Source organism: Canis lupus, chromosome 33 (assembly GCF_048164855.1).
Source record: "Canis lupus baileyi chromosome 33, mCanLup2.hap1, whole genome shotgun sequence".
NCBI classification, from domain to species: Eukaryota; Metazoa; Chordata; class Mammalia; order Carnivora; family Canidae; genus Canis; species Canis lupus.
Genome location: NC_132870.1, coordinates 26,358,838 through 26,385,071, shown reverse-complemented (window position 1 = coordinate 26,385,071; position 26,234 = coordinate 26,358,838). Strand labels below are relative to the sequence as shown.

At 34.3% G+C, this 26,234-nt stretch overlaps 1 protein-coding gene across 1 annotated transcript in view; it reads left to right on the top strand.

Moving 5' to 3' along the window:
- The window catches only part of PPA2 (inorganic pyrophosphatase 2), an 81,442-nt gene that overhangs the window by 22,256 nt on the left and 32,952 nt on the right, over positions 1–26,234 (top strand). The window contains exons 5-7 of the mRNA XM_072810138.1: positions 1,708–1,827; positions 10,412–10,498; positions 15,621–15,747. Of these exons, the coding sequence (XP_072666239.1) occupies positions 1,708–1,827; positions 10,412–10,498; positions 15,621–15,747 (334 nt within the window). The remainder of the gene's footprint in view (positions 1–1,707; positions 1,828–10,411; positions 10,499–15,620; positions 15,748–26,234) is intronic.

Here is a 26,234-nt window from a genome sequence, read left to right as displayed (position 1 = left end):
TGAATCTAATTTCAAATAGCAAGATGTTATTCAAAGCTGAATTTATAGTTTAAAGAGTATGTTTTCCATTTTTGCCTCTCTAGTTTGTTATACATATATCATATTTATTTAATTTTATTTAACTCTTCTGTCTTTGAAAATAATAAAAATTTTCAAGGCTTATTTAAACAGATTGTGAGATATATTTTGTTCACAAGTTTAATTGAAATGTATTCATTTGGGATTGATCAAGTTTAGTTTCTAAAGACTAAATTGTCCTTTAGATTTTACTCTACCAGGAATGAAAGCATTTTCCTGGCCAGCTCTTGATAAGTGCTATCTAAGAGCATCTGCTGTTCCCGTGGTTACCTTTTTTTTTTCCCTTTTGTATCTTTTCCTTGAAACATGAACCTATCAAGAACTTTTCCCTTTTGTCCTTCAGAATTTTATTATATCTTCAGTTAGCTAAGATTCCTTATAGTTCTGAGTGAAATTTAATTTATGGCATTTAATTTCTTTAGTTATTTAAGTCTTTTTTCTATAGCTTTGGATGAGATGGCAAGTATTACTTGAAGTTTTTTATTTTTGAAAAAAGATTTTCTTTCTTTTTTTCCTTATTTGAGAGCGCATGCACAAGCAGGATGAGGGCCAGAAAGAGAGGAGAGAATCTCAAGCAGACTCTGTGCTGAGTTTGAAGTCCATTGCAGACTCAGTCTTAGGATACTGAGATCATAACTTGAGTCGAAATCAAGAGTTGGGCAAAACTGACTGAGCCACCTAGGTGCCCCTCAAGTATTTTAATTAAGGATTGCTAGATAGAGGGACACCTGGGCAGACGCTCAATCACTGAGTGTCTGTCTGCCTTTGGCTCAGGTTGTGAACCTGGGGTCCAGGATCGAGTCCTAATCGGGCTCTTCTCAGGGAGCCTGCTTCTCCCTCTGCCTATGACTCTACCTCTGTGTGTGTGTGTGTGTGTCTCATGAATAAATAGATTAAAAAATATTTTTTTAAAAAGGATTGCTAGATAGCTGCATATTTTTCAGAATTTATATTTAGAGTTGTCTGTTTTTACCAGGTTCTAGTAGAATTGTTTTGGTTAATATTTTACTAGGGAAGAGTAAAAATAATAGCTTCTTTTTTTTTTTTTTTTTTTTTTTTTGGTCTTCCTTCAGAACATTTTAGCATTCTGGCTACTTTCTATCTCAATTAGGTATATAATCAAGAATTGGTGAGATTCTACCTGTTTTAAGCCGTGTGTATTCATTAAAAAATGGCTTAAGCTATTTATAGCCTAGATTTTTTTTTTTGCAAAGCAATTTGAGTATATTTTATAGAAAGGTAATTGAAATAAAATTACTTGATGAAAATCTTTAAGTCAACCTTATTATTTTAAGATTGATAACACACCCCAGATTAGTAACAAATAGCAAGTAGGTTAATCTTTATCCTTTTGCCATTTCATTCTCTTATTTGCATTGAAAATAAGTGCATATATAATATAGAGTACCAAAATATATAATCCGATGTTTCCTTTTATGGACACTTTTTCCTTACACGATACTCTAAAGTAGAAATAAGAGTTGGCTTAGTTTATTTGAAAGTATCTTTGATCAGTAAGTTGGAATATAAATATTTAGCCTGTAGTAGCAGATTTAAAACATACAATTTGAATATAGGATTAATCATGTCTCATCCTCCGCTCCCTCTTTTTTTCCATGATCTGCTTAGATTGCCACAAAGGAGCCTTTGAATCCCATTAAACAAGATATAAAGGATGGCAAGCTACGCTACGTGGCAAATATCTTCCCTCACAAGGGTTATATTTGGAATTATGGTGCCCTCCCACAGGTAACATTTTTGTTGTAATGGTAAAACTTCTCTGTCTTCTGAAAAAAATTGCCTTGTAAATCCTGTGAACTACTTGAATTTAAATTGGTTCTGAGGGCATGTCAGTTTGAGAGATTTGTAAATTTAAAATTTTTTAATGTGGAGTTTTATTGTATCAATAAATTTTTTTCAAACTATATATATGTCTATACTCAAGTTCTTGGAGTTAGGCATATAGAACACTTATATTTGGCATTTAAACACTTTTTTTTTTAAGATTTTATTTTATTTATTCATGAGAGACACAGGGAGAGGCAGAGACATAGGCAGAGGGAGAAGCAGGCTCCTCACAGGGAGCCCGATGCAGGACTTGATCCTAGAACTCCATTATCATGCCCTCAGCCAAATGCTCAGATGCTCAAATGCAGATGCTCAACCACTGAGCCACCCAAGCATCTCTAAACACTTTTTTCGGGATGGGGGTGGGAGGGCTTGGCTGTTAAGAGTCAGTGAAAAATGTTTTACCTGCTTAATCTTTAGTCATGTCTTTGAATGTGACAAGTTATACTTTTATATATATTCATATATGATAGTATCCTATCTTATCCCTTTTTGTTTTCTTCTCAAGTTTCCTCAATCCTAGGAGATGGTATCTCCTTCCATATTATTTAGTGATCTAAACTCAGAGTAAAAAGTCAGAATGAAAAGTCTAGGTTTAGGGGATGTAGAAAAGCATCTATTTTTATGCTTATGAAACCCATCTATATCAGACCATGTATCTGGATATTTAAACTTTATATTTTATTTATTAATTTTAATATTTTGTGTGAGATTTTAAAATGCTTTTGGGGAAATATCTGAGAAAAAGGAGTCTTGCTTTATCCCACTCAAGAAAACAGCTACCCATGTAGAATAAATATTTATAGGAAAAGAAGAAAGAAAATTGTTTTCTAATGGGTCAGCCTGCTTTTGATTCAGTTAGACCACCCACATAGATAGATTCTTGGTTAAAACAAGCACTTCTAAAATGATGTACTAAGAATGAGAATGTCTATTGAAATAATGAATGCAGGTGTTCTGACTCCCCAGGTGACTAAGTAGACATTCTATTCGACCTATCAGTAAAAAGGTAAAAAAAAAAAAAAATTTGTTACGCTTAGGGGATACTGTTTGTAGGAGAGGATATATGGATGAAGGGAAGGCCAAAGAAGCAGTTGAATTAGAGAAAGACAAAAACAGAGACGTATAAAGTAGAATAGGCAAGGGATAAACTCAAGTTCATATATTTTTTTCGTGAAACATTTATTAAGGATTTATGTGCATGGCAGTGTATGGATGTTGGGTACACAAAGAAAAACAATATACAAATATAAGATCAAGGAAGCATAGTAAGTGACTGAGAATGTGGGTTTTGGAGCAGATAGCATTTACTAGTAATGTGACCTTGGGTACGTTACTTTGTCCTTCTGTGCCTCACTTTCTCCATCTGTTAAATAGAGATGATTAAGTACCTAGTGCATATGGTCATGTTGAGGTTAAATGAGTTATTGCACATTAATCTTAGAAGAGTGCCAAGAGGAGAGTGATCACATTATTATAGCTACTGGCACTGGTTTGTTTTTTTTTTTTTAATGATTTTATGTATTTATATATGAGAGACACAGAGAGCGGCAGAGACATAGGCAGAGAGAGAAGCAGGCTCCTCACAGGGATCCTGACATGGGACTCGATCCGAAAACTGGGATCATGCCCTAGCCAAAGGCAGACTCTTAAGCGCTGAACCACCCAGGCATCCCGCTACTGGTACTTTTATTATATGGTCTTTCCTCTAAAGGAATTTAGAGGGGATAATCAACAACTAAACCACTGGTTACCATGGAGCATAAGTGCTGTTAATCCATGTACTAATTCTGAGCTTTTGTAGTTTTTCTATCTAAAGTCCTGAGAATTTTTGTGCTCCTCTGGATGTGTTAGAATTTCAAGATGTTCCAACTACTATTAGTCTGTTAGGTACAGTACTACATTAATTACAACAGAATTAGACTGTAGCAGTCTCCTAAAGCATCCAGAACTCTTGCCTACTGAGGTTTACTACACCATCCAGCATTCAAAAATAGCATTTGAAAAACTTAAATCTGCTATAGTTTTGGTCATATGAATACCAAATAGTGGTTTCCTATTGCCAAAAGGGTAAAATATAATATTCTTAACATGACTCCTCAACCCTGCTTAATCTGACCTCTGTAAACTTTTACAGCATTTGTCTTTCCTTGCTTCCATTCTACCACAGTGACTTCTTTAGTGTTTCTAATTTCCCTTGGTTTTATACCGAACCTTCATGGAGGTCCTCATTCAGTACATATTATATTAGTGCCTGATGTTTGCCAGGCAATGTTGTAAGTACTGGAGATAAAGTAGTGATAAGAATGACAAAAATCCTTCTGGGTCTTTTATTCTAGACAGAGTGACAAAAAGTAAAAAAAAATATGTAATGTGTCAGATAGTGGTAGGGAATGGGGCTAGGATATATTGGGAATGTTGTAATTTTGATAAGAAGGCCTCAGTGAGGAGGTATTATTTGAGCGAAGACCTCAAGGAAGTGAGGGACAAGTTGTATGCATATCTAAGGGAATCCAACAAGAAACACATGTAAAGGTCCCAGGGTGGAAGTAGGCCTGGTGTGTTTGAGTATCAGAAAGGCGGCCAATGTGGCTAGAATGGAAGTGAGGAAGAGAAAATAGACCTGTATTTTCTCTGCCGTTTTTAACCAGAATCCTTACCATCTTTTTAAACCCACACCCTTAAGTGCATGTATGAGTATGTGTGTGTTAGTCTTCAGCAAAAGAATACACTGTAGATTGCATAGAAGTTATTTACCAAACAATAACTAAACTGATTAATGTTTATGAAAAGTTTAAATTAGGTCAATTGTTTATGGGAAAGAATAATTGTACCTAATATCTTTTCACTTCATTGTTAGTATCAGGACAGAATGAATCTATTAAAATGATAGCCAGCTCCTGGTCCTGTTTATATTTTTTATTCCCTCTCCAGCTTCTCATCCTTCTTTTGCTGCCTCACTCCCACACCGGCCTTCTCACAATTCCTCTTGTTCTCCAGGCACACTTAGGCTGCAGGCCTTCACAATATTTATTGTGTCCTCCAGCTTAGAACACTTTCTGCTGGGAACATGGCTTTACTTTCTTACATGCTTGCTCATAAATCACTTTCCTTGTGACGCCTGCCCTGAAAATCCTTTGGAATTTTAACCCTGCTTCCTGAATTCATATTTTGCTTACCTACTTTTTTTTGCCACTTTCTATAGAACCTACCAACTTTTTTTTTTTAATTCAGTTTGCCAGCATACAGTATAACACCCAGTGCTCATCCTATCATGTGCCCTCCTCAATGCCCATTACCTAGTTACCCCATACCCCATACCCATTAATCTACCCCTCTTCAACCCTTTGCTTCCCAGAGCTGTGAGTCTCTCATGGTCTTTCTCTCCAATTTTTCCCCACTCAGTTTACTCTCTTCCTTTATGGTCCCTTTCAGTGTTTGTTACATTGCACACATGAGTGAAACCATATCATAATTGTCTTTCTCCGATTGACTTATTTCAGTCAGCGTAATACTCTCCAGTTCCATCCACGTCAATGTAAATGATAGAGAACCTACCAACTTCTAACATGTTCCATAATTTAGTTATTTATTATGTTTATTGTTGGTTTCTTCCAGCTAGAATACAGACTCCAGGAGGACAGGGATTCTGTTTGTATTGTTCATTGGCATCTTCCAACTAACTGCCTAGCTTAGTGCCTGGCACGGCGTAGGTGATTAATCAATACTTGATGAAAGAATGATGAATTTATTGTGTGTATTATATTTGTTTCATAGGTACATATAGGTACTGGATTTTTCTGTTTTCTTATGATTTGTCTTTTAACAGAAGGAAATTTGTTCAAAATTGTTACCAGGCCAACTGCGCTTGGAAGAACATTAAACAGCAGTTTGCTTAAGTAGCAGTCTCTCTTCCTTAGTGATTTGTCAGTGTGCTGTCATTATTTGAGATCTTTAGCTGTCTATACTGTTGAACCTTAATAACTTCTTCCTCACTAGCCAGTAATGCCTTCCCCCAAAATTTGGGTTTGGCCTGAGCAAAAATTTTGTTTTCTCACAGTTATATTTCTGTGTATAATGGATTACTCAGTGTTACATCTTCTGAATGAATAGTTAAAAGACCCATTAATGTTAATGGAATAAATAATGTTAAAGGACTAGAATCATGAAATTTAAGATTTTCTTAGTGTTTTTTTTTTTCTTGGCAATTGAACATTTTTTTTTTTAAATCAAAGTATGGTTGACAAAATGTTACATTACTTTCCGCTGTACAACACAGTGATTGGACAACTCTGTAAGTTATGCTATGCTCAATACAAGAGTAGCTACCATCTGTGACCATACAACACTATTACAGTACCATTGACTCTATTTCTTATGCTGTACTTTCATCACTGTGACTTACTCTTTCCATAACTAGAAGCCTATACCTCTCCCACTCCGCTTTACCCATTTTGCCAACCCTGTATGCCAGCCCCCCCACCAAAATTTCTTCAGTCATAATGTCACATGGTTCTGTTTTTATTTTGAATTTCATTATAAATTTGGTTCATTGACCCCAAGTATCATTTAGTACCACATATTAGCTTTATAACCTGGGACCAGTGACTAAATCTCTCTAAGCCTATTTGTACATCTATATCATCATACCATCTACCCCACAAGGTTATTGTCAATATTGAATGAGATAAGACAAAATGTTTAACTTCGTAGTGAGTTCTCAGTATTTTCTTGATGTTGCTACTGTTGCCGTTGATACTTGTTGCTAATAGTGAAACAACTGGTAGTGGCTTTTGCTCCACATTGAATCTCTTAAAGTACAGGTAGTGGCTAGGTGGATCCTACTTCCCTTGACTGGGTTATAGGAATCCTGATTAATCAAGAAGTAGTTCTTGAGAAGCCCTGTATATACAGCTCTGTATAGTTCAATGATTTTTTTTTTGACTTAAGGACCAGAGTATTAGGATTGCAAATGTATTGCTTAATATTTATAGATTGTAAGGTAATGATCTCAAATGTCTGCACAAGGATGAGAAAGATTTGTTTTCTTATCTGTATGGCTAGATTAATAATCTGTATATTCAAATTTATTTATTTTCATAGCTTTATAACCATTCTTTGTATGAGATTAACATTATATTTCTGTTGATAGTTTCTCTCTTTTTAAAATGCTTTTCCTGGGTCCATGCTAAAATTTTTCTATATATGTAGTATATAGAGGTATTTATTGGTAGGTGTATGCTTATGAGTCAGATTGCTTAATTGTGAGTTACACACTTTTTTTTTACTAGGAATTCCCAAATTGCTTACAAAAGAAATTGTATTGATATACACTCCTACCAGCAGTATATAGTGTCCTAAGTGCCTTACATCCTTATCCTTGAACATGAGTTTGAACTGCATGGGTTTGAATCCACTTATATACAGATTTTTATGGTACAGTACTATAAATGTATTTTCTCCTCCTTATGATTTTCTTGATAATGTTTTCTTTTCTTTAGCTTACTTTAAGAATGTAGTATATAATGCATATAACATAGAAAATAGTGCTGTTTATGTAATTGATAAGGCTTCCTGTCAACAGTAGGCTGTTAGTTAAGTTTTGGGGGAGTCAAAGTTATACTCAGATTTTTAACTCTGCAGGGTTCAGCATCCCTAACTCCTGAGTTGTTCAAGGGTCAGCTCTATTTGGCATTATTGGATTTTAGGTTTTTGACATAGTGTCTCATTAAGGTTTTAATTTTTATTTTTCTGATCAGACTAGGTTTCTTCTTATGTATTTATAAGTTATTTATGTTTTCTCTTTGAATTACCTGTTCCTGTCTTTGGCCCATTTTGTATTGGGTTGCCCTTTTTCTTATTTAGTTGTAGAAGTTATTTCTGAATTTTGGATGCTAATCTGTTTCTTACTTTTGTGAAGCAAATAATAAATTTTGGAATTTCCTCTTGTGGATATTGAGCTTGTGGATATCTTGTGGATATCTTGTGGATATTGATTTTAGTTGTTTCTCTGCCTAGTTATATAGTTAAAGCTCCACAAGAGGGCGTAATCAAAGTTGTAAATTTGTCAAGATTTCTTCTCCTGGTGCTTGCTTAAAATTATACTGTATTTTCAAGTTAAGTTAGAAGTCATTTAGTGTGAATCGCTTTTGTAATAACAACAGAGGCCTGTGCATAAAGTATTAAAGGCAGGGTTGGAAATAGAACAGTCTGGTGTTTTTGCTGCAAGGGAAATCATGAAGAACTTGCCTTTAAAAAAAAAAAAAAAAAGAACTTGCCTTTAAAGTGTCAAGATTATATAGCTTAGGAATTTTGCAATTATGTACTTACTTCCTTGACGGGAGGAATAAATTGATAGATAATACTGAAAGTGGAGTTCTGAGAGGGATATAGACGAACTGATTAATAATTGGGGAGCACCCACTGAAACCAAATATAGTCTAGCTTATATGAAGCTTTTTGTTTTTGTCTCAGTTTAAGGAAGGAGTTTCTTAAAATTAATGCTGATCAAAATAGAGTAAGTTGTCTCATGAATTTGTAAGCTTCCTATTCACTGGTAATATTCATGTGGATGATAAATGACCACTAACAGTCATAGAACTCAGGGCTGGGATGTATCTAGCAATTGTCTTACGTGGGCCATTTTTTTTAGTAGGTGAGGAAACTGAGGTCTGGATATTTGGGCCAAGGTAATTTGTGACTGAAGGAGAACTGGGGTCTAGGTATCTTCCTTTAGGTCAGAATGACTTTACCTATCACATTTGTCCCCTTCTGAGAGTGGAAGTAAACTTAAAGGAAGTTCAAGAGAGGGTTCTCATATAAGGAAGGAAGAATCTCTCAGATATTTTCTGATTCTGCTTCTAGGTTTTCTGATTTCAATCTTCACTCAATCCTATCTTGGTTTCTCCAGCATGTCAAGATTAATTTTATAGCATATTTGACAAATGCTGTACCATTTATTAACTTGACATTCTTCCTAGTATTGGCTATGTCCTCCAATTCATCTCTGTTTCTAACTTCTGTCCCAGAGTACCTAGGTACTCAATAAATATTTGCTGTGTGAATGGATGCGTACTTAAGAGATTCTGTAAGAGAAGGCATTTAAGAGAAGAGAATCATGAAATAGAATACGATTATATCTGAAAGTAATTGCCATTCAGTTGCTGCTGTTATCAAAACTTGGATATCGTAACATAATGGTTAATACCTTGAATTCTCATCCCATTGCCACCATTTAGAAAATGTGAGCATTGGGCAAATTTAAATTCTGTGTGCTTCAGTTTATTTGTCTGTAAATGAGGTCAACAATAGTATCTTCCTCATGGGGTGGTGTGTGTATGTATATGTGGGTGTGTTTGGTTGTGTCACTTAGAAAGTGTCTATAACCAGTATATGAGGTTAACAATTTTGTTTATTCTTATATTTTACTATTAATATTAGTATTTGAGGTATTGAAATGTTGGTTTACTGATTTATTTTTTTAGCAAGGTGGGGTTCATTTTATTTCTAAATATATTATAATTTGGACCAGAAGGAAAATATTTACGATTAGCTGTAAGTAAGAGTATGTTTTTTTAATTATCAGATAGAATTAGAGGCAATAAGCTTGGGTAATCTGAAATTATCTCTAGATAACAATTTTGAGGTCACTCCGTCTCTGCACATCTTATAATGTAAATCTTAGGAAAATAACTTTAGGAAACTTCTACAGTTCCATTTAGAATCCAGTAATTATGAGGCTTTTTGGGAAGGATGGTGCCTAAGGGATATTTAAATTTGGTAACAAATTTCTGTTATGCTGTTCATTTATAAAAATGCCCATGTGTATATTTTGTAACCAACGGTATAATCTTTACAGTAAACTTAAGAGTTGACATCTTTTCATGCTTTTGTCAAGGTCTTGAGATTTGATGACAAAGTAGAGGATTTTTTAAATGGAATAAAATGAGACAAAAATAGATTTTTCTTTTGTTTGGTGTAGATTGTCTTGTTCTTTAGTTTTATAAAGGGAAAATTAGGTTTCTTCTAGTAGAAGTTATTTAAAGAATTGGAAGCTTATTTTCATACCCAGAGAGGCAGACCTGATGCTATTACCATGCCCAAGGAAGCAATGAATGATAGAAGCAACAGTTTAGGGAGCCTGTGGAAGCGGTGCAGACAGTGGAAACCTCTGAACTGAAACTTGAAAAGAGCATGAATTTACATGCTGACTCAACTTGGAAGAAGAGTATGTTTGGAAATACTGCCCACTTTCAGATGTGATTATACAGAAAAATGAGAGACCAGAGGGAGGAAATGCTGTAAATCTGTCTTAATTATTATATATTTAGGGTTGTCCTGGCATGTTGACATCGAGCCTGTACAATTTTTGAGAATTTTCCCTTTGGATTATGACTATAAAACTTTGTGATCATGTGGAAAGATTAAGATATGTTATAGTGGGTATTAACCCATATTTCTCCCTCTCTTCTCTCCTTTTTTTTAGACTTGGGAAGATCCCCATCGAAAAGATAAGAGTACAGACTGCTGTGGAGATAATGATCCTATTGATGTTTGTGAAATAGGCTCAAAGGTTTGTTTTCTAGACTGTGTTATTCCATCATGTGTTCTACTCTGTTCATGCCATAAAATTTCAGTTCTCTTTGGAAGGAACCAGTTCCTCAGCTCTCCCAAGGTCTAGCCTCTTGCTCCCTGAGATATGAGTCCCTTTTTGTATCTTTATTTCCTTCTCTTATACTGGGGGTTTGTAAACTGCAACCCCTTGCAAGTCAAATAGAGTGTCCCACCTATTTCTGTCAGTAGCACAGGTATGCCCATTCACTTGTGTTTTTGTCTGTGGCAGCTTTTGCACTGAAATTGACGAGTGGCCACAGAGACTATACCATCCACAAAGTCTAAAGTAACTTACTCTCTGACTTTTACAGAAAAGGTTTGCTGAGTCCTGTTTTCAGCTTCCTTGTGCATTATCCAGACAGGAAATTCAATACTGAACAAAGCCAACTCATACTCTTGTTTTTGTGTCTGCTTCCAGGTTGCTAAGACCTACTGGGGAAGAACAAAACCTACAATTTCATGGGTTGCTACTATTTATAGAATTCTATGTGTTTTTTGATGTTTTTCTATTTTCTGTTGCATTTATTGCAAATATTTGTTCTTTGTAGACATTCAGTTCCTTGCATTTTGTTCTCACTTAACAGCAGAACAGATTGTCTTGTAATTTTGTAGAGGCCATAGGAACGAGCAGATAAGAGCTCCCTCATCTTTTCTTTTTGGACTGTCAAACTGCTTGGGTTTACGAACATTGTATCTTCCATCTCTTCTGCTATGAGAACTATCTTAACGTGTAAGACCAAGGCTTTCACCTGTACTCTGGATCCTGTCCCTTCCTGCCTCATGAGTGATAGTATTTTCTTATCCTTCCCTGTTCTATATTCACAATTTCTCTTTATTGGCACCCTCCTCTGTGCTTTCTTCCCCTTCACATGAAGACTCATAAAAAAAGTTTTCAACACTCATCTGCACTTTCCACTTAATCTGCAACCTATTTCAAAATTGTTTCCACGCCCCCACCATTTCTGTGAAACTGCTCTCACCAAGGTCTACTAACTTTCTTTTAGCCAGATTGAGCAGTCTTGTTTTATAGGTTTTGTCTAACTTGAACTCACTGTGGCATTTTATACTGTTCACTTTGTCTTCCTTCTTGAAACTGTCTCTTTACTTTTACTGTATCATACTGTCTTGGTTGTACTCTAATTCTGCTTCCTTCTTGGTTTCTTTTCAAGCTCCTTCTCTCTAATTCTTAGGTATTATTTGGCTTGAGGACTTTATGCCTTAGTCCAGCTCTTCTCTAACTGGATTTCCTTTGATTTTTCTTCTCTGAGAACAGATTTTTTATTTTTCCTTGTTTTTTTTTTTTTCTTTGACTCAAATTCCTTCAGCATTTAGAACTTTTTTTTTTCAGTGATATTTATTGTTCAAGAAAATTGTACTTATATTAATGGAAATAAAATCAAGCATAAACCTTCCCTCACAATCCTCCTATCATAGTTTTTATCTTCCCATGTTTTTTCCTCTTGGGATAAATATATAAACATTTTGATTTTGTTGGACATTTTTTCCAGTTTATTTTCTGTTCTGCACTTAATATAGTTAAAGGTCTTCCTGAATATAGCTCTCCCTCCCCTCCTTTTTAAAGATTTTATTTATTTATTCATGAGAGACACACAGAGGCAGAGACATAGACAGAGGGAGAAGTAGGTTTCCTGTGGTTAGCCCGGTTTGGGACTCAACCCCAGGATCCTGGGATTATGACCTGAGTCAAAGGCAGCAGCTCAACCACTGAGCCACCCAAGGTGCCCCTAGCTTTTCCTTTGTAATTTTTTTTTGGATGACTGGATATGGAAGGCAGGGTTTCTAGAATGGCCCCTTAAAGTTGTCTGCCCTAAGCCCTAGAATCTGTGAATATGGTAACATGTCACTCCTATGATTGTATTATTTTATATAGCAATTTACTTTAAAGTAGGATTATCCTGGATTTCCCATATGCAGATCCAGTGTAATTAAATGAACCTTTAAAAGTATGGAGCTTTCTCTTGCTACTGGCAGAAGAGGAACTTAGAGGTTCAAAGTGTGAGAAGTACTGATATGACATTGCTGGTTTGAAGATGGAGAAGGGGGCATTTGAAAAGGATGCACTTGGCTTCTAGTTGCAGAGAGCAGTCACTGGTTGACATCCAGCAAGTCAATGGGGACCTCCGTCCTACACCTATGGGGAACTGAATTTAAGTGGAATCATTTTTAGAGCTTTCAGATCAGATCCCAATCTGTGCACCACCTTGATTTTGGCCTTGTCAGGTTGTAATCAGTCTTAGCCATGTTGTGCTTGGACTTCTAACCCGTGGAAACTGTGAGATAATAAATTTATACTATTTTAAGCCTTTAGGCTTGTCATAATTTGTTATACTACAGTAGAAACACAGGATAACAGTATTTGAGCAATTTTACTTTCCATGGTTTTCTTGTATTGTGTAGGTCCAGTTGAAGTTTTACTTCATTGAAATTCAGAATCAACCTAGAACTTCTGTTGTAGACCACTTACTTATATTCTGCTCATATCAGGCTCCTGAGAGGTTCACAGTTGATAAGTGTGAGCTGATACATCTATGTAGAGACCAGAGAGAAAAAAATATTAATATCTGTAGAAGACCTCTTATGTTCTAGTTCATGTATGTGTTATAGCCTTTGTTTTTTACTTCAAGGAATAAGTGATACAGTCTCCATTTCACTGTCGAGAAACCAAATTCTAAACTACCATGTGAAGTAATTTGCTTAAGGTCACCTTTAAGAATGGTGGGGAAAGAATTCAGCTTCATATTATTTAGGACTTAAAAAGCCTATCTTTTGAAACCTTTTCCATAATAGCTAGAAAAGTTGGTGATAACCCTAGTCTGATTTTACCTAAAACGTTTGAGGCACATCTCTGTTGTTTCAGAATCTTAACTCATTTTTCAAACATGGCGAACTCTGTGATTCCCAAAGAATCAGTGGTAGACTCTGAACTGGGAAAATAGGTTTCATCTTATAGCCAGTGCAGTTTATTCCTTTAGATAATGAGACCTGAAATAACATTTAGTAAATATGAAGTAAGTGTCAGTCACCATGTAAAGAATAGTTTGGTTGTTGTTGGTAGGGCGCTTCTTTCTTTTCTTTCTGGCTGTGTGAAGAGTCCTTAAATCATCTGTTAAGGAACATAGTAGTAGAAAGTGTTTTTGAACACTATGTTGTAAATAGACAAAGGGAAGGGAGCAAAGCCCTGGAAGTTGATAATAGAGTTAAAAACATATTTATATATTTTTAAGATTATTGAAATTCCTTGAGGGATTATGTATTATTCACTTGATATCTAACACCATGTGTTCTGCATAAATTTGTTGAATTGATTTAGAATAAATTGAATTGTAGGGCGTTCATAAGAATTTTACCAGTTGTTCTTAAGTATCTTATTCCGAGTTTTTGGTTTGATTGAGAATTTCCTTTCCAGTCTTTAAAGGTATTATATACCAAGAGAATGGTTTATCTAATCCTTTTATGTTGCTTATGAGATCAGAGAGCATGTTTCATTCTGATGAATTGACAATCGCCAGACATGTTTCCTGCTTGGAAACATCTCAAGTCTGCTTTTATGTTGTATGAAATTTCGAAGTAAATTATTGATTTTTGTGAATAAAAATAAAATAATTTACAGTGTGCTTTTAAAACTATACATGATTCCTAGGATTTCTGATAAGACACCCCTGCCACCAGTCTTCTGCAGGGTCCTCAATCGGCACTATTGACATCTTGGATGGATAATTCTATTATAGGGAACTGTCCTGTTCAGCATTCCTGGCTTCTTTCCACTAGATGCTAGTAATGTAATACCTCCCCATTTTTTACAATCAAAAATGTCTCCAGACATGCCAAATAGTCTCTAGAGGGCAAAATTGCCTCTGGTTGAGAACCAGTGTTCTAGTTTATCACTGAGTTAACCAGCGTGTCCAGCCTTACACTGGTAATTATGTTAACTTCACATTTGAATATTTTTGTTTATAGAGGATCTCCTTGCATTAGTTGTGTGAGTCTCCCCAATAAGACTGGAAACCTTTGAGAAACAGGGACTGTTTCTTTTTATATACATAGTGTTTAATATAGTGATGGGTATTTAATAGAACTTAAATATGTGAGTTTGGTTAATATAATTGTGCATATTTCCCTAAAAGTGAGATTTTGTTTACTTTATAAATTGTCACACTGATCTTTTATATAATTAGTTCTAATTGCAAGTTCTTGTATATTTGTTTTAAGATTTTAGATTCGTTTTGCACATCTTCTGAAAGGATTTATTTGATTTTATGGTTTTAGATATCTTATTTTTTTCTTCAGATTTCAAGACACAAAAGTGATTTTCTTTTGCATGTCTTGCTTTCCAAATGTAAAGCTGCATTTTGAGTCATGGGGGGATTTATTCTGAAGCATGTGTTCAAATTTTAGCCTGCAGTGGAATTCTGTAGAGCAAACCAAACCTTTAAAAATAAAGGGATATAGAAAGAATGTATGAATATAAACTTGTCATTGGCAACTTGAGGGAACCACTGAAATCACTTTAACACCTGGAACATCTGCTTCAACATCATGCATTTCTTGGTTTCTTTTAAAATCTTTTTAAAGCATTTTTTGAAACCTGTTTTATCTGTATTTTTAACATATTAATTCTTTCACTATCATTCATTATCTTCTTGAGGTTATATTCTAATATGTTAAAAATCTACTTTTCACTAGTAGCTGATAAATGTGGTTTGCAAAAAAAAGTAATTTAGAAGGATTCTCAGGTCTCTTTTTTATCCCCAGCAGCAAAAGCGAGGTTTATACTATGTAATGATATACATAGGTTTATTTTCTGTTGAGTATGAACTTCTAGGCCTAGTACACTAAATATCAAGATCTATAAATAACTTCAGTTTCCAAAAAGGGATCAAGATACTTAATTCTAAAAGGGATATCATAAAAGGCTTTATGACTTTTTACATTATCTTTAATTATTCAAGCTTTATTAAATTGCAGCCTATAGTGCTTTAATCTTTCATATGGGTTTTTATGATATATGAGTAAATTTCTCCAAAGCTTTGCAAAATACTGAATTTCTTTTCTGTTTAAAGGTTCTTTCTTGTGGAGAGGTTATTCCTGTGAAGATCCTTGGAATTTTGGCTCTTATTGATCAGGGTGAAACAGATTGGAAAATAATTGCTATCAATGTGAATGATCCTGAAGCCTCAAAGTTTCATGGTAAGTCTGTAACTTTCTAGAAATAGAAGTAAATAATGTGTCAGCAGAATTCTTAGAATTTAAAAAGTGCATATTCTAAAATACAGTGTGTATATTTGGGAGTTAAATTTATGTGTTTTATTTTTTTTTTGTTTTCTCTCCATCCACAGAATATAAAGGGCAGTCCATTATTGTGTCTGAGTTGTGTCATAGTGCTAGGAAGAGCAAGAGAGAAAAGGAATAGGCAGACAGGTGGTATTTCAGACTAAGAAAGTACATTTCCTTCTTCCTTCCATCCATTCCCTCCCTCTTTCTTTCTTCTTTGTTTTTTCTTTAATCTCTTCTTTTGTTCATTTGAGTAACAGGAACTAAGGGGGAAGTGTTCATCAACACATAAGCAGTTTCCATATTTAGTTTTTGTTCTGGTTGCAAAAATGGGAGGAAAAGGTAACTGCCCTTTGACAAAATTTTGATATCTCAGAAATAGTTTTATATGATAGAGTTGACTTTCTTTGGAGTCAGATGGACCTCAGTTAGAGTTCTGTGCTCCTTCCTACCTGAGTGACTTTGAGTAGATCATTTAACCTTCCTCAATTTCAGTTTAGTCACCTGTAAAGGGAGATAGTTATACCTACTTGTGAGCTTGTTGAAAGAGATGATTTACTTAAAGCATCTGGCTGTCATATATCAAGTGTTGAAAATATGGCCCCTATTATATTATTCTTTGACTATTCCCCCCCCTATTTTTCTAATCTTTTTTCTTTCAGTTGATTCTTTTTCAGATTCCTGGTTCCTTCTAGATCTCAATTCTTATTTGGAGAATATACCATTTCTGAATTGACTGAAACTCGTTGATACTTATGTGTTAACCTCTCTTAATTTATGTGCATTTAAAACCTTTTCTTGCACATGGAACAGCCAGAGATTTGATGCCATTCTTGCATGTAATTGAGAAAGGAAAGGGTCTGAGAAGGTAAAGTATGAATGACTTGAGGAACAAAACTAAAGCATAAAAACTACAATTAAAATATGAGCCGTGAGTCCATAACCATACAGATTTCTTGTCTGTCTTTTTACGCTAGGTTTATTATCATATTTCTCATATGTAAGTGTGTAAGAAGAGTAAAATAGACAAAGTTTTTTTAATGCATTAACTGCTCCTCAGATGAGAACTGATAATGTAATGGTGCAACAGCCAGCCAAAACGAGTCCTCTAATTGATTTGTGATGTAACACACTGAAGTCATGAAACTCTGCTAAGGGATTCCCCCTTTAGGCTGGAAAGGCTGAGAACCTGAATGAAACTATATGTTAGGTGGAATACACTATTCTTTAGCCCAGTATTGTTGGAGATATGATTTAACATTTTATTTTATTTTATTTTATTTTTTTAATTTTTTTTTTATTTATTTATGATAGTCACACAGAGAGAGATAGACAGAGACACAGGCAGAGGGAGAAGCAGGCTCCATGCACCGGGAGCCCGACGTGGGACTCGATCCCGGGTCTCCAGGATTGTGCCCTGGGCCAAAGGCAGGCGCCAAACCACTGCGCCACCCAGGGATCCCTGATTTAACATTTTAAACTCACCATATGCAAAGCACTGGTACCTGTTATGTACATATTATTATTCTCAACTTAAAGGTACTTGAGGATTTAAATAACTTGCTCAAGTTTGCACATCCATTAAATAGTAGAACCATGATTTGAACTCATTTTCTGATTAAAAATTCCATGGTCCATCTATAATACTGTAATGAGCAATGCATACTTGATTATAGTAATAAGGTTTCTGTAACTAGCAGTATTGAAACCAGATTACATAAGGCTAAGTACCTTACCTCCTTCTTGAGTTTCCTAAGGGTTAGAATGAAAAATGTTAACTCTCTTTTGACTTTAATTCTGTTTCTATCCTGAATGGAGATGACTTTGCACTTTGGCATCTTCTAAATTCTTTTGGTGTATATGTTTGTACAAAAAGACATGCAGAGATACTGAAGCTTATTTAGGTTGAGGTGACATTAGACTAGAATAATTACAAGAACTTGTTTTGAAAGGAAAAAAAAGGACTTTTTTCCATTCTGCTAAAAGGAACACATGTTTTCTTCATCATGATAAATACAACAGTGCTTCTTCATAATGTTTTTTAAAATCCTAAAATTAAAAGATTAGATGAGTGTTAATGACATATTTTGCTCTGAAATGGTATGCCGACATTGTGTTTTATATTTATATCCTAAATGAGTAAGATAGACATAAAAAATGGATATTATTTACTTTAAGGATATTTGCATATTGTTCACTGTGGGTAGCACCTTAATTAATAACTCTTATATATCTAGATTTTGTAAAGTTAGTTTTGTAGTTTTAAGAGTTACAAGTGTTTTATTACTTACCATTCCTTTCACCTTACATTATTGTAATATATTCTATGTATCTTTATTGAATTTTCTTTCTCATTTTATAGGGACCCAAGTTAAAAATAGATGTAGGTACAAAGTAAAAGACTGAAGAAGTTGTAATATAAATATTTTTTTCTTAAATCATGAGTCATAGAATACTAGATGATCCTATGTGGGAGCCTTTATTTTTAATTTAAACTCAAGTTTTGATTTATATTTATCATCTCTCTCAAATGTCATCCAGCTGTTCTCTCAACTATTTCAGACAAAAGAGTTTTTGTTGTCCTGCTTAAGCAAATGTTAATGAACAGAAATCATTCTTTATCTTAACTTTTTTCTTCACTACTTAGCCAGGTATTGTCTATTTTCATTAGCACCTACTAAAGGGGGCATTGGAGAGGATGAGAACAGAGAGATGCTCAGGAACTGCAGGGGTTGACAGCTTCCTAAATTTGTGAAGGAATTTTTTATTTTTATTTTTATTTTTTTTTGAATTTTTTAAAAGATCAGTTTATGTGACTTGATTACACTATTTAGTAGCTTTGTCTTTCAATAATTAATCTATCTACTAAAGGTATGTAACTTATAATTCAGTAGGAGCTTAAATATTGTAAGCACATAGCTTATTTTATATGATGTTACAGATTAAAAATAAAACCTTGGTAGGGGAGAAGGAGACCTTAGAAATAAATAAAGGAATCATTTCTTGATTTTGAGATAGATGAAATGCTTCATATAACAACGTATGATTTTATTACAGTTAGAGAAAACTGTATACCTGGATTCATATGATTAAATAAATATTAGCTAACAATAATATTAGCTAACAGATGTTAAAATTTTGTTGCTTTTCTCTCTTTACTGTACATCTTGGAAATTTAACACTATTTAATCTTAAATTTGGCAGCATTTAAACATTTTATTATGTGTCCCTTTTAAAATCACAACCATAGGACTTTGGATGACATTTTTAATTGTAAAAATAATCATATACTTAGAAATAAAAAACTCAGAAGTGTAAAAAAAAAAAATCAAATAAAAAGTAAAATTTTCCTTCCCACTTCTCACCCTCAGCCTGACTTCTCATAACAACTTCTCTATGTTTTTAGTTCTCCTGAGTAGTTGCTTCTAAGCATTGTGCTTACACCTCTGTTTCTTAATTTCTGTCTTTTCCCTTTTAACTCAGGTTGCTGCTTTGAAAACTTAGGAGTTTAACTTCTTATACATTTTTAAATTTTGTTACTATATTTTGTCCTCAATTATCTTAGTAACGCTAAGAATTACACTTTGAGCTCTATTTATTGCTTCATTAATTTTGAACAATAACTTGTGGTTGCCCAGTATAATAATGGGACATTGAGGTTCTGTACTATTTCTCTGTCCTTTACAGACCAGCTTCTCTGAACTATATGTTAGCTCTATAGTGTCTAAATTTATAATATTTAAATTCTACCCTTTAGTGTTTTTCCTGTTTTATCTCTTGAGTCTGAAAATTGAAAAATAACGACTAGCATTTATAGTCTTTATGTGAATATTAGTTACCTCCTTTATCTTATCCTTTTTTTTTTTTAAAGACTGATTATGGATATAAGAGAACAGCTTGCTGCACAGCGATCATCATGGGGTTTCTTTTCATTGCCCTGGGTTAATCTATTTTTTCTTAAATTCTTTCATGTCCTCTTTTTTGTTGTCCATTTTCATTGTTGGCCAATATACATTTTCCAAAATTTTTACAGAAAATGCGTGGGAGATGGATTTTTAGTCCATACATGTTGGAAATGTCTTTATTTTTTTGGTCACCTTTTCCTTAAATAACTTTAAGATATATATAATGCAGTAACTTTAAATATAAATTAGTGTGTATGAATTGATAGTTTTAATCACAGAGGGGTGATATTATAACAGTTTAAACATGTTATCTATATTTCTTGGCATTTTTATTAGATAGATCAACAGAGGGAAAGATTAAAACCATGAAGGAAAGGGTGGCTGTCTGGAATTTTTTTTAGTTCTGTAGTTTCCTGAGGATGTGTATAATACAGAAATTTTTAGAGAATTTTTATTTTTTATACATTTTCGTGGTTACTTAGACATTTAAAAAAGCAAATTCCTCTTGTTAATTTCCACTACCTTAAGAAAAATAAACTGTTTTTTGACATGATAAGTACCTATTTTTTTGAGAACAAAGAAATCTGTTCTAATTTATAGACAGTATGTCCTTCCATATTTCCATATATATTTTTATATTAATTCACTTAATTTATGATTCTGCAAGGAAGTTTTAGGGTTGTTTTACTATGAAATAACTTCTTTGATCCAAATTAACATGTGCAGTCTTTAGTAGACTATAATATTCTGTTTTAATATTTATAGTTTTTAACTTTGACATGACTAAACTAAAACTAGCTATTGCATCAGAAAACATGTTTCAGTTAGGAAGAAGCTGTGGTTGCTGGCTACATTTCTATAAGTTTAATATTATTATTTAAATCTTGAAGTTTTGCCTTTTGAAACAGGAGTAGCCACTGTGAAAATCTAAAAATAGTCTCAGTAACATTTAAAAACAAATTCCTTGCACTCTTTGTTAGAAAATCAGTCACTTTGGCTTGCTCATTAACACTCGAAGAGCACTAAGACCATTTAATACACTGTAATTAGGTTCCAAGCTCTAATGCTCTTAATGGAACCTTAATGGCCTGAAAGAGTTAATAAGATTCCCAGGGCACCTAAATTGTTACTAGGGAATGCCTTGGCCATTAGGGATAATAGTGCTTGGTTATGGAATAACCCAAGTTCAGAACTTTTTTTTCAAGTTCAGAACCTTTAAGAAGATTGAAATGCTATGGCATGTGTAATTTTTCTTTCGGTTAAATTAACCACCTTCTATAATCTAAAGCTTCACAGATTCACCAAACAGATGTTTGAGTCTCTTCAGACTCACTTCAGTGATGCCTAAGGACTTTATGTCAGGTGAAGTAACATCATAGGAGGTAATTTAGGCCTAGAAGCTACTTCAGCTTCCAGTGTTAAAGATTTCTTTTGTTTGGTCTTTAAATAAGTGAAAACTATTGTCTGTTGTCCTATTTTTAAATGTTGCTTGTGCAGTGATATTACAGTTTTATAAAATGAAAAATTAGAAAACAAAAATTGAAATCAGAACAATTATATTGATGTAGATACATTCTGGGATGAATAAATTGCATGAGTAAAAAAATTATTTAAAATGAGTCTGTTGGGGGAATCCCTGGGTGGCGCAGTGGTTTGGCGCCTGCCTTTGGCCCAGGGCGCGATCCTGGAGACCGGGATCGAATCCCACGTCGGGCTCCCGGTGCATGGAGCCTGCTTTTCCCTCTGTCTGTGTCTCTGCCTCTCTCTCTCTCTCTCTCTCTGTGACTATCATAAATAAATAAAAATTAAAAAAAATAAAATGAGTCTGTTGGGAATTTTCAAAGTCCGCATTGTACTTATCTTAGAATTATTAGAATTTATATGTATTTCCTATATGTAGATTTTCAGTCTACATTAAGAAAAAATCTAAAAGTCAAATAAAACTACTAGTTTCTTTTGAGTCTTTTTTAAGGCAGTAATAATAAACATGTGAAAACCAAATTTGGCTCAAATTTTCATCTGCTAAATGAGCATCTAGTGTCCCTGTAATCATTATTTTAAAAGTAAGCAAATTAACATGGTGTTTGATTTCCTTCCTTTTAGGGGGGGAAATAGACAATAACATAGAAATCTTGAAGGAAAATATTTGTGTTTACCTTTATAACCAGAAAGAATAGAGTTCAGTTTGCTTTTCTTTGCATGTAGTCTTTGGTACAGAGAGAGGCTGGCATGTCACCATTGACATTATAAAATTCTCTAACATTTCTGCAACAATTCCTGCATGTCTTAGTAACTATTCTGAGTGCTTCTTCTGGCATATCAGTTTAATGTTTATGCAAGCTCAAGCAAAATGTGGTAGTGTTCTCACCCCCTTTTTTTTTAGGTTAAGAAACTGAGGCACTGAGAGGAGAGGGGGAGGTTGGGTTAGTAACTTGTCTGAAGTCCTAGAGGGAGCCACTGGAATCCACTTGGGTTCCAGAGCTGATGCTGTATCCCACCACCCCTCCCACTGTATCCCACAGGGGTAGTTGAGTGTATCTGTGGCCTTGGACAGTGTTGCTTTCTGGGAGAACTGACCATTTGCTCTTAAATAATTTCAGCATCACTGGGATACCTATGATTAGAGGTCCCAATTTCTAAAAAAAGGCTTTTTTTGATCTTCATTCCTTTAATTTCATTAATTGGTACACCTTAATAGGCATGGGTGTGTAGGGATGGGGAGTGGGAGGAGCAGTTTGGGGAATAGTGATAAATTGGGTGAAATGTACTATAATTAAGAATAAAATTACTGGGAGTCTCTTGCTTCTTTTTAAAACCTTGACCTCTTCCAGTGCTTTTTAAGTTTTAGTCATATTCCTGTGATGTGGTGAAGAGTAGGAGGGGCCTAAATTCTAAAATCCTCTCTTGTGTAAGTTATCTGACCTTGGAAATGTCATGTAATCTCTGGGAGCTTTAGTTTCTTCATCTCTAAAGGTGCAGGATTGATCTTCTAATTGGTAAATGATTCATAGTGCTTTTCCCATCTCTAAATTTCAGTTGTTCTAGGAAATATTTTTTAATTCATTATTTTTAGCCTTTCTTCTTTAAAGTAGAAACACCTAATTAAATTATCTTCAAAGATAATGCTGAAGGAAACAGCTTAAATTAAAGGATTATGAGATAGATTTCTTGGAGATATTGGCACATCTTTTTTTTTTTTTTAAGATTTTATTTATTTATTTGAGAGAGAGAGAGTGCATGAGCAGGAGGGTGGGGGACAGAGGGAAAAGCAGATTCCTTGCTGAGCAGGGGTCTTTACCTGGGGCTCAGTCTCAGGACCCTGAGATCAGGACCTGAGCTTAAGGCAACACTTAACCAAATGACCCAACCCAGGCACCTAGCACATCTTTAAGTACTCTAGGGTAGCTCTTATATGATGGAGCTGGAACTTCTTTAGAGGTCTTTCCAACCCAAAACCTGAGCTTTTAGCCCGTTTGTTACGTGCTTCAAAGGTTAGATTAGAAAAATATTGAATTTCTGCTATGGGCAAGGTTGGTTTTTATTTTACTGGATATATAAAGTTTCTTGTGAAATGACAATGAATATTTACATTTTTGGAAAAAAATCTGCCAGTTCTTCTCCAGGTTTTGCTGATACAATACAAATTGGCCTTTGTGAAGAATTACCTTGTTTCGTATTACTTATTTTGATGTGTGTTAATTTCTATTTTTTTCTTGATATTAATATATATATGTATATAGTTTAGTACAGGTGTTGAAAAGAGTAGAATGGGGTAATGGAGAAGGAAAGGTCAGAATGTGGTTTACTCTCCCTCAATCTGTGTACTCTTTAGCATAGATGTGTAGAGCAGTGTGGAAAACAAAATCTTTTACAGATCTGAGTAAACAGAAACTATTCAAACTATTAATTCACTGAGAGCCTGTATTGGTGATATAGAAAATACAGTGAGTGTTATGCAATGGAACTGTTGTTTCTTTTGCATGTGGATAAGATATCAGAAACATACGTTCTTGCTTCCCACAGGTTTTGTTTAGAGGCCAGTTGTGCACATACTTCACTTTTGGAATGAGAGCTTTTTGCATTTTGCTTATTTCCTTTGGTAAGATCTCATAGAATCAGAAACCCCCCCCCCCCCTTTTTTTTAAACCCTCTCTGGACAAAATTTCAAGCATGTGACTCTTTCCTAGTGTCTTTCTTTACAAGCAAAGGGATATGGCATTACATTTATGTTACTGGGTTGTTTTTTTTTAAGATTTTGTTTATTCATAAGAGACACAGAGAGGTAGAGACATAGGCAGAGGGAGAAGTCTCACTGTTTTGCCAATCTGATAGATGAAAAATGTATCTTGTTTTAATTTTGCATTATTCTACTTAATTCTGGGATCGAGTGTCTTTTTCATATATTTATTGGCTATTTGTATCTTCCTTTCTGTGAATTGCCTATGCATACTGCTCATCATTTTTTTATTGAGTTGATATATTCTTCTGATATATGGAAATTCCTTGGATATTTTGAAATCTAATATTTTATTATTTAGGTTGCAAATATTTTTCCCCATCTGCAGAAAAACTTTTGCCTTTGGCTTCTAGATATTTCAATTTTGATGTGTTCCATTTTATCTATCATTTTTATACATGACTTTAACATTTTGATTCTTTTTTTTTTTTCTTTTTTTTAATTTTTATTTATTTACTTATGATAGAGAGAGAGAGAGAGAGAGGCAGAGACACAGGCAGAGGGAGAAGCAGGCTCCATGCATCGGGAGCCTGATATGGGATTCGATCCCGGGTCTCCAGGATCACGCCCTGGGCCAAAGGCAGGCGCCAAACCGCTGCGCCACCCAGGGATCCCTAACATTTTGATTCTTATTTAGGGATTTCTTACCCCTTGGTCAGAAAGATGTTTTTCTTTTTATTCTTTTGTATTTTAATTTTCTTTTTTACAGTTGGATCTTTAATTTATATGAAATTTTACTTTTTCCATATGTATAATTTTCCCATCACTACTTAGCAGAAAAATCTGTTCTCTTCCCACGAAATCTCTCCTTTATCATGTATTGCATTCTTATTTATACAAAGAGTCTGTTTCTGGATTCTGTTTAGTGTCAGTGATTTCTGTGCCAGTGCCATATCATGTTAATTATTATAGCCTCTTAATAAAATATTTACAAGGCAAATCTTTTGTTCTACTTTTTCAGACTTGTTTTGGTTTTTCTTATGCTTTATTCTGTGCAAATTTTGGAATCAGGTTGTCAAGGACTTCTGCTGTCTTTAAGATACTAAGTGTTTGCATCAATGAGTATATTGATATATTTCACAATTTATTCAGCCTTTTATTTCTTTTAGTAAAGTACTTGTAGATTACTGTGAAGATCTGTGTCTAGGAATTTAATACTGATTTTTCCATTACAAAAGCTTGGTACAGCACCTGACATATTATAGGTGCTCAATAATTTTTTAAAGTTGATGAATAAATGAATGTATACATATACTTGATAAAAAGATGAATGTGTTGAGCAATGTCTGAAAATAACTCCAGAATAGGTGAATTTTCACTTATTTTAAAGGGAGAAAATGTTTATAGTTAAAATCCTGGAATTTTTAATAACTGCAGTTTTACTTCTTTGGAGTAATGTATACATTTCTATACCTGTAGATATGTAGTCTTTGCTTAGTGCTTTGGAGATTCATGTGTATTGCTGTGTGTAATCCGTAGTTTGTTCCATTTGATTGCTGAATTGTGTTCCATTGTATAGATATACTACAGTTCATTCATCTCCTTGATGGAAATATGAATTTCCAGTTTTGGGCTCATACAAATAAAGTTTCTATGAACATTTAAATGTAAGTCTTTGTGTGAGCATATGTTTTCATTTCTCCTAGGGTTACTAGGTCATATGATAATTACATGCTTAACATGGTGAGAAACTGTTAAACTGTTTACCAAAGTGGCTGTATCATTTTGCACTTTTACAGCAGTTGTATGAGAGATCTGATTGCTCCCAGAACCTTTGTCCATCTTTGTCTTAAATAGTAAAATGTCTTTTAAAGAAACTAGAAGAAACACGCACGTTATTTTTTTTTCTTACATTTACCCATATATTTCCCAAGTCCACACCCATATATTTTGTTACAGAGTAAGAAGCTGAAGATCTGTAGTTTCCATTTGGTGTCATTTACCTTCAACTTCAAGACTTCAGCATTTTTTTGTAGTACAGTTCTGTTGGTGACGAATTCTCTCCATTTCATCAATCTTATATTGTCTTTTCTTACCTTTTTTTTTTTTTTCAACTTTTTATTTATTTTTTCACGAGAGACACAGAGACATAGGCATAGGGAGAAGGCAGGTTCCCTGTGGGGAGCCTGATGCAGAACTCTATCTGTCCCAGGACCCCTGGGATCACAGTCTGAGCCAGAGGCAAACACTCAACCACTGAGCCATCCAGGTGCCCCTCTGTTCTTGCCTTTGTTTTGGAAGTGTAGTTTCACTAGATACAG